The sequence below is a fragment of the Accipiter gentilis genome, chromosome 33, assembly GCF_929443795.1.
Source record: "Accipiter gentilis chromosome 33, bAccGen1.1, whole genome shotgun sequence".
Taxonomy (NCBI): Eukaryota; Metazoa; Chordata; class Aves; order Accipitriformes; family Accipitridae; genus Astur; species Astur gentilis.
This window is the reverse complement of record NC_064912.1, coordinates 10,847,653-10,864,380: the sequence shown is the minus strand read 5'-3', so window position 1 is coordinate 10,864,380 and position 16,728 is coordinate 10,847,653. Positions and strand designations below refer to the sequence as shown.

Here is a 16,728-nt window from a genome sequence, read left to right as displayed (position 1 = left end):
GAGGGCTTCCAGCCAAGGGCAGCCACGTGGAAAAATAAACCATGCTGAAGTGCTGATTTGGCACCAGAATAGCCAAGATCATCTTTTATGAAAGAATGAAAAATTGCCACGCGTGTCTGGTTTTAACTATAGAACCTCATGATTCTCCTGCTTTTTAATCATTAATAGACAGCAAACATTTACAGCTGTTTGTATTTGTGAAGCCTCAGATTACTAACAGTTTCTGATTGTTAGAAAATAGGCTACAGATTCTTTAGTAACGGATGAAGAAATATCAAATATCCAGGCACTGAAATGAAATCCCTATTGTCAAGGCAATTATCCTGTTGCACTTTGTTTACTGCGCCTTCCTATCGGCAAACTGCTCTGCAGAAAGTTTTGTGTCATTACCATGAATTAACCATGTTCTGCATTCTATAAATATTAATTACAATCAAGGCAGATTAGGCATGGCAGATGCAAAAATGTGATGACGCTATCTCAAGTAGCCAGAGATACACAGCCTTTCAAACCAGCATGACGCTGTAGACAGCTCGGCCAGATCTTTCTGTGATGCATCGGGATTTTTGTGGGTAGCCTCAGAGAGCGTGCACATTCTAGCTGAAGTCCACAAAGAAAACAAAACACTTGAGCACCTGGTAGCTTGATAGCTTTTTTTCCCCTTTTCTTTAAAGTAGTGGCCAATAACACATTTGGAGATAATTAAAACAAAGGTTAAGCTTTTTTTTTTTCATATGACATTGAGTATTAGCAGCTGGATGAGGCATAATACAGCAAAAAAGAAGCATACTTCTTATACCATCTGTAAATAAAAACAGGCTTCAAAACTGAGAGAGCAGTCTTTTTTTTATTTCCCTTTTTACCCTCCACAGAAAATCTTTTCTTTGTGCCAGGACTAAAATATTAGCACTGTGTTCCCTCCTCTGTTTAAACAGACCTCATTGCATCTAAGTGCCAAAAAAGTGGAATTCCTGAACAGCAGGTGAAAAGAAAACACAAGATCAAAAAGCAGTTCTGGCTGCCAAGAGAACCTGCAGCACTGCTTGGGGGTGCATGAAAAAGTCAGACAGACTCCTGGTGGTGTCAAAGACTTTTGGAAGGTCGTCTCCTTGATGCTTTTTCAAGCATCCCACATCAAAAAGCAGCATTAGGAGACAAACCTGCAGTACATCATGACGATGGTGCTAAAGATACCAATCACCCACTTGCAGAAGAATTTAACTGTTTTTCCCCATTGCATCTATGGAAGCAGCTCTAAGAAATCAGTGCTCGGAGTGGAGCCTGTGGGTAACAAAATAAATTTAAGTGTTCATACTGGGTGAACATGAGGCAATGGCTGGTTTGGGTCCGTAACCCACTGGGGGAACTATGGAAGAAATGTGTCTTTCTGAGCTCATCCTTTCAGTAAGTCAAAGGACGCATATTTTGCTGTCCTTGTAACATTAATTCCTATTTCTGCAGCCAGCTGCTTAATCGTAAGCCCATGACTAAGTCCTTTCTCTTTGGGATGAGATACACTTTGGGGTTGCGTGGAAGAAACTGCTCCAACACCCCTCATACTTGGTGGCCTTCAGCAAAGAGACCGAAGTCAAGCACCTTGTTAATCCCTTCTGCCGCCTCTGCCTACCATTCCTTGATATCTTTGGAAAAGCTAGGGAGAATCTGGCTCAAAAGCAGTCATCCGAGTTTGAAAACTAGGAGACCTTGGCCCAAAAAGCTTGGACGTGTCTCTGGATCCCACAGTGCAGCAATGCTGGGAGCCCTGCAGAGTCCGACCCATCTCCCAACACCGCTACTGGCAGCAGCACCCCTTGCCAGGCTGCATTTAGCACTGCACGCCTGTGAGCAATCGTCTTGACCAACAAAAGTTTATTTCTGAAAAGTGTCCATGAAGGTTTCCCCCATAATTGCTACGGCTGGGAAATGGAGCCTGAGAAATGACTGACCAGACAGCGTACTGGCATCAGCACTGGGATCACAGATCAGTAGCGCTCGGTCCCATTTTTCCTCCTAAATATCACCAAGCAGCAAAGTGCTTTTAAATAAAGATGTACATTGCTGGGGTTGAAAATAATACGAGGTGCACAACTATTCCTAAAGACAGCTTTTTTTTTTTTTTATTTTAAAATTCTGCATCTGAAAACACAGTATGACAGAAAGCATTTATATACAACTGCAGTGTTTTTGGTATAATACAGTATTTAATACATCCATTTCTTTTTCTGCAAAAAAATTTGCTTTGTTGGACAAAAAAACCAAACTCCCATTGACAAAGAATACAGCTAAGGCACATTGTTTTCTGCTAAATGAAAGACAAAAGGGTGCAAAAACGGGTAGTGCAATAATTGCTGAAAATCACATTCTACTACAAGAAAAGCATTCTGACTTTGAACTTTGATTACCGGTCAATTTAAGACATTTCAATATCTCATAAAATACTCCTTTAAATAAATAGCAAAATATCTACATCTTTCAGTGTGTTCCATTTGAATGTCCAATTTTTTTTTTTAAACTTCGCTGTATATACATGGTTTTCTTTTTTCTTATTCAATAGCTTACAAAATATTTCTGTACAATTTTATGCATATTATGATCTATAACAAAATAGTTATTTCTTACAACTATATTACCATCAGTCTTTGAAAATGACAGAATAGGAATAACTTATTATGGACTATGTTAGGCAATACAAAAATCCAATCAACCCAAACCAAAACCAAAATGACAAAGTCAGAAAAATAATTTCATTAACTCAAATTAATTCTTTTTGTTTCACAAATCTTGTTTTCTGTGTAAACCCTTTTTAGTTGCCTTCGGGTTGTATCCACATCTGAATATCAAAACAGGATAGGATTTGGGATTCCTAAAAGCACTGCAGCCTGCCGGGAATATTGGTGCTCCTGGAACATGACAGTTCTCATGGAGAAAAGCATTAAAGAAATCCAACATTTACAAGCCTTAGCAGAAGTCCCTGGTTTCTGCTGACTTTGACAACCTTTGGATGAAGCTCCTCAAGTCAGATTTTTGGAAACGCATTTATGACTTACATGATACAACCAGACTCCTCTGTCTTCTAAGTGTACTGTTAGATTCCCAAACATCACTCAAAATCTGGCCCCATGTGGTGATATTCTTCAGATTTTAAGACCATACCATTAAGAGGACGTATCTTCTCACAGCTACCAGTACAAATCTGAAAGGAATGCTACTACACCATGTCAAAATGAGTGAAATTACTCCAGAATGTCTTCTGCATTTGAGAGCAGTCTGTCCTGTTATAGTCTGAAGATAAATTAAAAGTTATTAAGTTTGTACTTTGTAGGTAATTAAATCAACCTTCCTTATCTACAGTGAGTTGCAAAAGACAGAGCTCATAATTTCCTAAGGTTTATATGAACGTCTGAGCCTTCCTTTCGCCCAAAGGGAAGGTCATTTTCTTCCCTTAAAGACTGCATTTGTAAGCAATTTCTATTGTATTTGTGAAGTGTAAGCTGACAGCAACACAACTGAGCTGTAATAGAAAACTCAAGGTGCCTTTTATTCATACCACAACAAATGGAAAAAGTGAGCAAGACACAGACAACACCAAACTTCCTAACACAGTTTAAGGCCACACTGAGAAAGGATGAAAGTAAGGCTTTCTTTAAGGGGCAACACACTGGATGCCACAATGGGAACAGACACCGAGCAATCCAAAGCTGATAGGATTCACCCAAGGAAAATCTGAAACAACATCCTAATTTTGGCCAGCCAGTCTGTGCCTTCTTTTGGATGTAAGCAGGAAAAAAAAAGGAAATGCCACAGACATCCTCCTCCAGAATATTCCCAGCAAACTGAAGGTGCTCCCCTAGCAAGAGATTGCTGTCTTCTCAGTCGAGGGTGTTAATTACAACAGAACCAAAGACAAGTCAAGTCATTACAATATACAAATGCAGCGCAATGAACTGCGCCTAGAATTGTCACTCTGTTATCAGAGGCACCTGTACAGTATCTTGCTGTTTATTTGGCAAGGTTACAAATAATGCTTCTAGGTTTTAACAAAGTAGAAAGAGAATTTGCATAGATTGTACATTCAGTTCAAGGAGATTTCTGGTACCTTTTTTTTGTTGTTATCAGGTAAACATGTTTGCAGACACAGTGAGGTAGCAGCTGTGATAGCACCCATGAGCAAAAGAAGGTAACCAAGGCAGAAGCAAAGAGCAGAGTGATCTACACACTACTGTTAGTATAAAGGAACAAAATCAACATGGTACCTGCAGTATCACATCATGAGGGTTAATTGCTGCCAACACCACACTTAACTGGAGACAGCCTAATGCTACCGTGGTTCTGGGTAACATGGGCTGTAAGATCTTGTTGCCTCAATTTTAAATGCTCTCAGCCTGATTCCTCTTCTCCTTACTGTGATGGTGGTGGAGAAGGTTTTCAAAGACCAGTCTCATTCTACTGTACACCTTCGAAGGGAGTTACAAATCAGAGCATTTGCTTGCTCTTGAAGAGTCTTCAGGAAAAAAGGTTATTTCCCTACAAATTCTTCCTCGCTGCCCTTAAGCCTAATTTGCATCCGTTTGGCTCCTCTGTGCCTGGCTGCAGCAGCCACTGCCCTCAGCAGGGCTCTGCTGTGGGTATTCCTGCTGGGACCTGAAAAGGGCAGTGTCCTGTCCCCTCCAACGCTACATCGCTCCTACCCTCTCTGTGGGCATGGAGCTGTCTTGGCAGAAGCCCGAGGGTTTGGTCTGGAAAGACTTTTTTACATGGTGTTTTCAATTGTCATTTAATATGGGTTTAAGGTAACATCCTACGAATCCTTAAGACTGTCCTGGAGGGCTTGAATGGTTGAAATAAAAGCACGTATGGATCATGATTATCTTTTCACAACCAGACTGAAACAAAGGCCAGTGGGAAATGCCGCTAGCCACTTTCTACCAGGTCAGTCTTACTCTGTTGCTGAAATAACCAAACCTACTATTACACATATTAAATACCCAAGCCTGAAAATCAAAAAGATAACTGCTATCACTTTTACCAAGTCCTTCATGTGTGTTAGTACTGAGCTGACTGAAGGCTGCTCTGAAAAGCAAACTTTTCTGATTTGCAGCTAGGGTTTTTGAAGAAGCCTAAGGGATTTGGCTCACAGAAATACAAAACTTCCTGCTCAGTGGAAAGCAGTGAAGTTGGCCAAGGTTTCACGTGGCCAACTCCTGAAGCTTTGGGATCTGGGAAGGCAACGAGGAGGCTGTGATAGCCAGTGGCAAGCTGGCAGTTCTCTGACAGCTGGGATGAAAGAGAACTAGAGAAATCAACAGAAAGTTGGTCCTCGTTGCCTGGCCACAATAAAAGTCTGGATCTTGTTTTCTTTTTATCTGGGAAGTCAAAGCTGAGATCTCACGGTATCAGCATTTCTCAGCCTTGCTGTGCAGAAGGAGCCCAGTTTATTCAAAGTTTTGTTGCAGCACAATTGTATCAAACTTTTGCAAAGTTTCAGCATCTTCTTTACCCTTCATCTCCCCCTTTGGTCACGTTTAGAATATCCCAGTTCTGATCCACTGACTTCACTACTCTGTTCACTATAATTGTAGCTAAGAGTGATGGAGACTTCATTAGTATTGCAATTAGTGCTGTAGGAAATGGACAGAAGGTGAATCCACATTAGTTGGTCCTTTTGAAGGTGCTGCAGGATCATTGTTAATATGCCATTAAACAACTGTACATGCATTGTGCACTGAAGCCAATACCTAGGAAAGTCAATTTGTAACACACGAATGCACATTCCTGTATCTCTAAGCTTAGCAATAACGAAGGCTTAACAACAGAGATATAGAGAGACTTTCTTGCGTTAACACTTGCTACCATGAAGGCATTGTTACACTTCTCTGCTTGCAGAGAACACAAAAAATGAAGAGCACAAAAAAATGAAGACATAATTTCAATTCTAAAAAACCCTTGAATATCAGAAAATGAAAATATAAATATTACTACTCAATGTCCAAATGTCATCGAAGAAAGAATTGGACAAATCTGAAAATAAACTGTCATTTGAGCTATTTCTATTAGCCCCAAGGTTTAACATTACCATATAAACAGGTTTGCATAATGCCAAGACTGACTTTGGACATAATTCATTAAATCACGTATGTAGATGTTCTGCATTTTGCCACATTCCCTTTCTGTGTAATACTGATTGATCACATAAGTGTTACATGGCTATCATGCAGAATGGGCAGGGAATTTAAACGAGCAAAGCATTACACACAGAGGACAAATGTGTGCATATGGAAATACACCCCTCTCCCACAGAAAGGGATTTTGATCAAAATTGGCTTTCAGTTGGAGTCCTATTCAGCAAGGACTAGCCAGTGTGTTTGGAAAAATAACACTTGCACATTCAAAGGAAGATGTGTAACTTGCTTGTTTGGTACAAACTGTGGGTCCCTGCTCTGAATTCTCCTTTTCACCAAATGTAAGATCTGTGAAGTTATTCTCTTCTACCAATATATAAAATTCATCACAGGCTCCAAGTGCCTGCCACTTCAGAACCAGAAAAGCCACTAAGCAGGACGCTGGTCTTAGCACTACTACAGCATCAGCTTGGAGCAAGCTCTGATCCCTGATGCAGAGTCTTGCTTTCCACGGTTTTTCTTCACAACTACAGGACTTTGTAAGTCAGACACAGTGTCCCATATATAACTTATTTATCTGTGTCTGTGTATTAACAGCTATAGTAGAGGTTGTCATTTGGGTCCAAAACTTGACACTGCCCCCAGAAGATGTTCCAAGCATGGCAGCTCAGCCTTTGATGACTTCAAATACATACAGTATTTACTCGCAGCATACTGTCACACATTTTATTTATGCTGGACTTGACTCTGAAGTCCTTACTCAGCATTAGCACTTTGTGGAAGTTTTGCCTGAGAAAGGACTGCAGGATCAGCCTCTCCGGTTTTACATTGTATGTTTTAACAGCAGCACTGGGATTGCCAGTTTGCTACAAAACCTTGTGTAGATGCTTTTTGTCTTTCAGAAAATAAACACATAAAATTTGTTTTGAAATATTTTAAACCTAGCACATAATATAAATAGATATATCACTAACCATTTGTTTTCTTTCCCTTTTTTCTTCTAAAGCAAAATAATTTGCACCTTACATTTTAAATGAGAAGTGGAAGATTTTCTTCTAACCACAAAAGAAAGGATTGTTGCCACGTTCTGCTTGGTCTAGTTAATAATGAAGACTTACCAACAAAGCACTTAAAAACATTCCTGCTTAAGAATAAAAAAAGTATCAAATTTAAAACCCAAGTTATCTGCATGCATGTGTGTGGGTGCACCCTTATACATATGCTTATGTGCAAGACAGACTGAAGACTTTGCGACTACCCTGGTAGTCTTACTGAGAACAATCACTGACTAGGATTGTTAATGAATTTTATTGTGTGCCCTATATATGATGTTCTTCATTTAATCTGCAGGGCTTGAACTATGCAGTTGCCACTGCGTCAGTGTGAGTAAAGCCCTGGATTTCACAGGGAGGATTGGAGATCCCCACAAAATTTGAACTTTACGAAGGAATGTTAGATTAAAAACAAGCACTGTTAAAAAACCCCTACTGAATAAGTAATAACACTTTGTTTCTATTATATAAACCTGTTGGCAACCCTGCTTTTAAACACGCTTGCCTCTAGAGCTGGTTGAAAAGCTGGAACATCATCTTAACTGAAATATTTCAACCAGCTCTCATTGCTACAAGCTTTCCTAAAACTACAGCTCTCGTGACTGTCAAAATCAAGACAAAAAAAGAAAGGGAAGTGTGAGGGGAGGAAGGCCTTTTCTTAATAAAGGCAGCTTCAGTTAGTAAGATAAAATAATCTTCAAGCTGCAAAAGCAGCACCTACTAATTAGTCATTGACTAAAACATAAATAATAAATACCTAAATTGTTCCTTCTATGCATCCATTTTTGTGCCAGATAAACATTTCAATGGTCTGCCTTAATGCCAGCACAGCTGACACTGCAATTTCAAGTCCAAAGCAAACTGCAAATAGCTTTAAACCAGTACTACAGGGAGAGATACTACAAGCCACTGGGATCTGTGTGTTATGGTCATCTTGCAACTGTTGTTTAAAAGGGAATTCAACCTTTCTGTGAGATGCGGTTACAGAATGATTTAAGGGTCTATTTCCCTACTGATGTGGATGCTTAACTCTCATCAGCAGAAAGTTAGCCATACACACAGAAGGGTAAAGAGATACCTTATTTTATTACATCAACAGGATTTTTTCCCCTAATTAACCCAATAGCTTTTAATAGCCTTTCTGGGTTATGTTGTTAACAAGAGATTACCACAGCAACAACAACAAAGTGCATGTTTTATGCTAATGTAAAATGCATTAGTTGGAGATGAATCTGCATATAAAACCTGTATTTTTAAAAGTTCTTGGAATGTAAATGAATTTTTTTCCCTACTGTAGAAAATGCAGCTTGAAATAATGCGAAACATGCCTATTTAAAATAGGATGCAGCCTGCTAGAAACTCTGAAGCCAGGCAAGGGCAGTTTGTTGACAGAATAGAGTAAAAGCACTGAGAAACATGGCATTGCTCTCCTTCACATTCAGCTTGTGGCTTTGGTCAGGAACCCATGTCCTGCACAGCCTTCCAGATGCCCTGCACAAGCGTAGAAAGACTCCTCTTCATGAAGAGCTGGCAGATAGGAGATTAAGGGAGGGAATTAGTGTTAAAACTTACTAGCCACTACTCAAACTAGGGAAGAAATGTGTTGCTGCAGATTGAAGTCCCAATTTTACCATTATACTGGTTCCATGCAATCCCACTGCCTGAGAAAAAAACTCAGCTTGGCTCATGAGCAAAATCAGCAAAGGGTGTGAGCAGACACATCACAATCCACCCCCAACCTACACATACACAATTGCTGTACTGGAAGTCTGTGAAAATGCTTAGGTGCTGGTGGGTTTAGAAAAAAACCTGTAGATTTGAAAGGGCTGAAATCCAAAATGCCTCCTGGTTCTTTAAACTAATACTCCTAGCACTCAGACCCTGAACCTGACTGCATGAGACATAGAAGACTAATATAGCAAAACACTGGTTCCATTTAGAGTTTATCATGAAATGAGTCTAAAAAATCTCTGAAAATAATCGGAAAGTTTCTGCTTTTGCTCGGTTTCTCTAACTAGGATAACAACAGACATTAGCTGAGTCCAGCTGTGTTATTAAAAAAAAAAAAGTGAGGGTGTACCAATAATTATTTCACGTTCTGTGAGGTAATGCGGCCATACAGGCTCTAGCCCAGAGTAACCAACCTCCCCAGGAAGCCTAAGCAGAAGGGAATTTTGCTGTGATTTATTCATGGTAGCAAAATAATGAAAGCCTATGAAACAGCAGAGGTACAGACAAATTTATTTTTAAAAAACACTTTTAGCAGCTGCTCCTTCACTGCCCTCTCCAGGGCTTGCTGCTACTGTTTCAAAACCCGCAGAGGCAGCTTGTGCAGTACACGTGGTACAGCTGGGGACGCACGGGACAACAGAGCCTGTGGGATGACCAGAGCTGCTCCTGACAGAGCTGATGGAGAGGGCAGTGCCAAAGGCCTTGTCAGAACTTTTTTTTTTTTTTTTTAAATGAATTATATTGCAATAAGTAACAAAAAACTATAATGTTCCCTTAGGTTTCTGAACTCTGGTGCGAAGTTCACATATGAGCAAGGTTAAATTCCCTTTTAAAAACCTATGCCGGAGGAGAGCATACCAGATGCTACCTCAAGCGACCATCGGGTTTGACGGGGCCCAGCTCAGATTTGGGGTCCGGGCTCAGGGAGCTCCAGGCTGTCTGAGCGCAGCCCTGCATGACTGGGCAGGCGGTGGGGCCGGCACTGCAGATGTCCATGGCCGACCAGACGTTGCCAACCAGAGAGTCCACCCAGGCTTCCAGCCGGGCACCCACGAGCCCGGCATTCCTCTTGGCCTGGTCCACACGGGCGGCACTGATGGGGATGTTCAGGACGGGGTTCAAGCCCTGGAAGCTCTGCTCCATGTACGCGTTCTTTGGAGGCCCGCTGTGATACTTCATGGCTTCCTCTGGAAATGCAGAAATAAACCCAAAAGTTAGTGCATTAAAAAACCCAACGCAAACCTTCAGGATCTAAGGGTACAGCAAACAAAAAGCAAAAGTTAGTGGTGTGCTACAGTCCATTCCCCCAGCACTGAGGACACGCTGCAGCCCAAGGACAACTGGCTGTGCTCAGCTCTTCAGCTCCTCACGCTCACCACTACGAGCTCTGCTCACCGTGCTGCTAACCCTGCAAGCGCTGCGTTAGCAGGGCAAAGCACTGAGGCTGAAAGTAGCGTGGTCCTTATTATCATCATGTACAACTGGAGTCCCCAGAGCTGTCGGACGCCCAGGCACGACAGAGCTGTTCTGCACAGCACAACAAAAAGGCAGGCCCAGCCGCAAGGGCGTCCCAGCTACGAGCTCCTGCCTGTACCTGGAGCCTGATCAATGAGCAGCTCCTCCTCAGGAGAAACCCATTTTGCATTCAGAAGCTAATTATGCCTCTTTCACGGCAGAAGAAGCCTGGGAGATAAGCCCCGTGCAGCTGAATTTACCCCTGTGGACACTCAGAGAACGCTGTGTTTTGAAATTAGGAAACAGTTCAAGGACGCTTGGTGTGAGAAGGCTGCTGACCCTCGTCAGACCTTCAAGTGCTATCATTGATTTGTCTAGGAGGAAGAGCCAAGATCTCAGCCTGTTTTTTTTCCTAAGCTGATGAACTTTGCCATGCTGTGGAGAAGTCATAACATTTGTTAGCTCAATCTGCCTCCAAAAACTGGTGGTGCCATTCCTGGCACTGGAAGCACAACACCATGGCCTTGGACAGACTGGACCCACGATGAAATGTGTAGCCTCAGCATCATCCCTGGAAGTGCTCCAGTCTCACTGGGAAAGTATTCTCTCATTACAATTATATTTCAAGCTCTTGTGCCGAATAATGGATCACAACCATTTCCTAATGATGCTTTTCTTTGCACTGTGGTTGCTTTCCTTACAGTAACTCTTCTACCTTAGAAAAATGCAGTACATTGCCACAAATCTGTAATATTGCAGTAAAAAATCATTGTCAGGCTGTGACAATGCCTTCAAAGACCTTGAATTGGACACTGTGGGTCAGACCACCCTTGTCTAAGGCTGGCTGATTTCTTAAGTTCTGTGAACGCACCAAGGTGCTGGTCATAAAATCAGAATGGGACCCTCCAAAAATGCTGAGTGCTTCTTGGGAGTAAATTTTCAGCCATTTCTTTCTGTTCTCAGCTGACTTCCCTAGCATCCTTGCTCCGGCAGCACAGAGGATCTGTTTAGCTCTGCCAACATACACACTGTCTAGAACACAAAATGGGCCCATTCAGGGCGCTCCAGGGTAGGAAAGCCACCACGCTCAGATAGCGTTTAGAGGCCAGGAATTACATATTCACGGCTACAATTCTTTCCACATGTCCTTGCTGCTTGCACTGCAGCCTGACACTGAGTCCTTTCTTCCATGCAGAGGACAGTATCTCAGACACTGGCAATAAATCAGTACATTTATTTAGAGGGAAAAGGGACATTTAATTGGAACTTTACTGTTACATTTGCAAAGTCTTTAATGTTAAATACTGTGTTAGTCCATTACTTCAAATACCCTATTAAATTAGTTCGGCACATCCCCATCACCATTATACATCACTTAGCTGTTCCTGCGTTTATCTAACCCCCTCTTTTTATTTTACATGGTAGATATCCACAATAACCTCTAGTCAAAATGAGTTTATTCCATGCACACATATGTCAGAAGTGTGCTCTGCCAAAGCACTGCAGTTTAAGAAGCAGAACAAGTACACATGATTAAATTTCCTCCTTTGGAAGCAATTAAATATGGAAGACTGTTTGTCAACATATTAATTAAATAGGAACATTCTAAATAAAAATCCCCAAACAAATAAGAGTTGGCATTACTAGCAGGATCATCTGATTGAAACAGGCAATTCAGAAAGCTTGTTGAATTAAAGTCTGTTGTGCATGTGTTTAGTGCATGGAACAAGAAAGATCTTTTTTCAGACAAATAACAGGATGAAATGGAACTTGCTCTTCCCTCTGGCTCAGCCTCGCACTTGTTTCAGGCTTCAGGACATGGTGGATTATCAGGACTGGAAGGAATGAAATCTACAGAAACTGTAGGACCCAGTGCTTGGCAATGCAGCAGATCATCTTTATCTGTGACCCTTGTTCCTTAAGGTCAGTTGGCCGCTTTTGCTAAAGTAAAGTTGATAACCTCAGCATCTTCAACACATTTACATTTCTCCACTCTGCTATTGCTGTAATTGTGTCGGACATGCTGTGCTTTTCACACCAGCACACCGCTGTTTTGTGCAGCAGCACTGACTGACTGCCACGCTCTGCCCCCAAACTGGCTGCGCTGCAAAGGTGTGCTGGCAGGTACAACAGTAGCAGCGTATAGTGGGACTGAAGAGAAACTTTTTTAGAAAGCCCCACACAAATATCAGCAGATAGGAGAAAAAAAGACTGCTGAGGACAGTATTAAAGGGAACAAACCACTATGTTTTTCAGTGTGTTAAGGGCTACTACTGCGCACAGTGAAAACGTGCTTCTCTGAGGTGACACATGATGAAACCCTGACATGGTACTGGTAGGGGATTGTCTGGCCCCACAGCAGAACGAACACCCCAAGTTAGGTGTCTGTACGTCCTATAAAGAGCTGGGTAACAGCAATCCAAGTGCAGAGCTACGTATATCAATCAACAGAAAATGCTGAGGATTCAACCAGAACCCTCTCCTGGATCCTCCAAGTCTTTGTTAAAAAGGTCACACAAGAAAGTAAGGAGGATGCTGCTCATCCAAGCTATGGCAGATGTAGGCTATTCCTCTTTGCCTTAAAGGAAGAACAACAGAGCGCCATGTCTCTACAGGAGACATGACTCTATAACTTAGTGTGCTGGGATAGGAGAGGGACAGTGTGGATCTCAAGCCCTGAAATACTGTATAAAAGGAGGCTGGAGCTACTGGGCATGCTTTTAAAGCACTGACACTTCAGTCCTTGCTCATGAAAAAATAAAGAACATAAGGCTTGCCCCTACGAGATGTGTGTTTAGACATTGAAATCTGCACACTTAGAGCAACCAGTTCAAAATTAGCTGAATTGCAGACATTAAGCCAGATTTCTTTGCCAGCAAACACATCCAAATAGCCCTTTGACTTCAGGAGGACATGTATCAATGCAAAATATACTCCATTGACTCTAAATTATGGCTTTAAAAAAATGAGTTATTTTTGTCCCCCATTTTTGTTTGCTTTTCACTCTGGAAGGGCACTTCATTTCTCAACAGACTTTTGTTGATATAACTTCTTTGGACTAAATACACAGCCTACAGTCAGCCACACAGCCTTGGATTTCAGCATTTTTGTGTGGGTTTGTTCTTCATTTTGCAGAAAAAGCAAATAAGTTTAGACAGAGTGGGCTAAGGAATGAAAAATGTGGTTACCTTGGTACACATTAAGGCGCTAGACCTGTGGTTTTTTTAAAGCAACACAGAATGTACAGCTTTATTTCTTTACTTGAATTGTGTTGAAACCCTCTGGCAAAGAGGTAATTTTTTATTGACATTTTGTTTGTTTTCTCTTGCAGCAAACAAGACAGTGCTGCATTTGCTCATTGTGAAGCTAATCGACTCCTTGTCAACTGGATCTGAACTAAATTTCAAAGCAAATCCCTGTCTTCAGGGTTTTTCTTGGAATGAGGATTCCAGGGCATGTCTACTCTTCTGCAGCCATGCACTTGTGTGCTGCTATTACTGCATTTATCAAGAACACGTCATGTTAATTCTGGTTAATTTAAAGAAATCACAGCAGCTCTGACACAGGTTGCCACCCACTTTATAATCCGTATAGATGCAATTAGAATTGATTGAGCCACTGCAAACAACCAATGGCAAAACAAAGGTTTCCAAGTATATACTTAATTAAGATGATCTATAAATATGGATTAGGTTAAAAGGCCTTTGAGATGCATGCGTGCATCGCAGTATGTCTGCTAATGCTGTCAAGCTTTTGAAAGAAGTGGCTGCAGTTAGAGGGCACAGGGACCAGGAGCTGATGTTTAAGGCTCCCTGTCCTGTTGTGGAGCAGCAGAGATCAGAAGCCAGCCCCATGTCTGGGGCATTTGATCACGCTAGGAACCAAACATGAAAGGTCTCTCTTAAGGCAAAGAAGGAGGATGCTCTTCTTCACTGCCCTCCTTGTTTGAAGTAAGTACGGTTTTACTTATTTATTTATTTATTTATTTTCAATCCCATGTTTAGTATCAGCTTGAGGTTTGGGGCTTTTTCTGCCCCAGAAGTGAATCCGCCCGCTGGCTCACAGTAACCTATTTAGCTTTAATGAAACAGGTACTATACATTAAACGCGTGACAACTCATTATAGTCACTCCAGCTGGGAGATTGCTGTGGAAACTTTGCCATGAATATAAACTCAAATTTAAAAAAGAAATTGCTTTGGCTTTTTCTCTGCCCCTCTCAGTGCTCCTGGGAGACATGTGTGATCACACTTGGCATGACTGCTTCACACGGACTTTGTAAAGCGCAGAAGTGCGGGTAAGTGGGATGATGTGGACACAGAGCCAACCTCTACTGAATTCACTGTTTTCTTAGGAATTGAAATCTACTTGGTATCTTGGATTGTAGTCTGTGAACTGCTGGCTAAATGCTCTGAATTATACCTGTTGTTTGGCTCTGCCTCTCCAGTCCCTACGCAGGGGACATGGACATCTGGCTTCGAGTCTCCAAACTGTGCTTAAATTCAGGCTGCCTAAAGCAGGCAGCAAGAAACCCCCATTTCTGTCTGTTATCACCGCTAGTGATCTTCTTTCTACTGATCTTCTCCCTGTTTTGTCTCCTCCACGTTACATTCCCTCTCTGTCTTGGCACAATTTAATCCCAGGGCATCTTGCTGGTCCTTGGCAGCCCTCCCGTGTCCTTACAATGAGCACAGAGTACTCAGCTTTAACACACTCAGCCATATGGTGAGAAACTCAAAATCACCATTTAGAAGAAGAATAAAACAGAATCTGGCTGTGCAGGATGTAGGGGGAAGGAGACACTGGTGGAGCAAGTGAACCTGATTTCTCCGAATGATTTATCTTACAAATTCACTTAATCTTCCCTTTCTTTTCTTTTTTTCTTTCTCCAACCAGGCAAACACTTGAAGGCACTCTCAAGCCAGAAGATCTACTGAAGGCAGACCTGATCTATGACACAACTCAAACCAGAAAAAATAGACACAGATTTGGATGGTTAAACCACGACATGGAGGGGCAAGAGGAGCAAGAAAGGATAAAAAACATTAGATTCTAGACTTCCCACTGAAACAGCTTTGGAAACCTCATTTACAGTGGGAACACCCCAAACCTCCCAGCATACTCAGTAATTCCATGTAAGATCTGATCTCCATTTTGAAAAGGTCAATAAATCTGTGTTTTTAAAACAATTTACATTCTACCAGTTATGCATATCTCAACACAATATCAAACACCTGCTTTTGATTTTCCTTTATGGTTTTACTTGCATGCACAAACTTTAGGCCAAAATTAATAAGTAAATAGGAACAGAAAAATGAATAAACTAGCTGCATATGCTGTTTTTATAAACTGCTAAAAAAAAATCTTTGCTGGTGGCTGTGCCATGATTTTTTTTATTTTTCACAGAACCATAGAATCACAGAATGGTTTGGGTTGGAAAAGACCTTAAAGATCATCTAGTTCCAACCCCCTTGCCATGGACATGGACACCTTCCACTAGACCAGGTTACTCAAAGCCCCACCCAACCTGGCCTTGAACACTGCCAGCAATCGGACATCCACAAATTCCCCAGACAACCTGTTCCAGTGCCTCACCACCCTCATAGTAAAGCACTTCTTCCTTACAGCTAATCTAAATCTACCCTCTTTCAGTTTAAAGCCATTACCCCTTGCCCTATCACTACATGCCCTTGTAAAAAGTCCCTCTCTGGCTTTCTTGTTAGGCCCCCTTTAGGGAATGGAAGGCTGCTATAAGGTCTCCCCAGAGCTTTCTCTTCTCCAGGTTGAAAAACCCCAACTCTCTCAGCCTGTCTTCATAGGAGAGGTGACCCAGCCCTCTGATCACCTTTGTGGCCCTCCTCTGGACTCGCTCCAACAGGTCCACGTCCTTCTTATCTTGGGGGCCCCAGAGCTGAACACAGTACTCCAGGTGGGGTCTCATGAGAGCAGAATGGAGGGGGAGAATCACCCTTCTTTTGCTGCAGCCTCGGATACAGTTGGCTTTCTGGGCTGCAAGTGCCCATTGCTGGGTCATGTTGAGCTTCTCGTCAACCAACACCCCCAAGTCCTTCTCTGCAGGTCTGCTCTCAATCCATTCTCCACCCAGCCTGTATTTGGGATTGGGATTGCCCCAACCCATGGACCTTGCATTTGGCCTTGAATTGTATTCTGAATTGTAATCATGAATTTTGAGTCATGATACAGGAATGAACAGGTTTCGCTTTGATTATTCAAAAGAGCAAATGGCTCCCTTCATGATGCTGGGAAGCCAAAAGCAACTGTTCCTTGTTGTACTCCACACTGGAGTGATGTGTAGACAAGGAATTAGGAAATATAGTGATTGTTGTCATGTCCATGCTCTCAAGATACAAG

At 41.9% G+C, this 16,728-nt stretch overlaps 1 protein-coding gene across 3 annotated transcripts in view; it reads right to left on the bottom strand.

Moving 5' to 3' along the window:
- Positions 1-2,118: 2,118 nt before the first annotated feature.
- Positions 2,119-16,728, bottom strand: part of XYLT1 (xylosyltransferase 1) — a 214,410-nt gene continuing 199,800 nt past the window's right edge. For 2 of the 3 annotated variants that reach the window (XM_049791715.1, XM_049791717.1), the window contains exon 12: positions 9,394-10,089. In XM_049791715.1, coding sequence (XP_049647672.1) covers positions 9,767-10,089 — 323 coding nt within the window. In that variant the 3' untranslated portion in view covers positions 9,394-9,766. Of the gene's footprint in view, positions 5,619-9,393; positions 10,090-16,728 lie in introns of those variants that run through there. The other variant, XM_049791716.1, reaches the window with a different exon arrangement.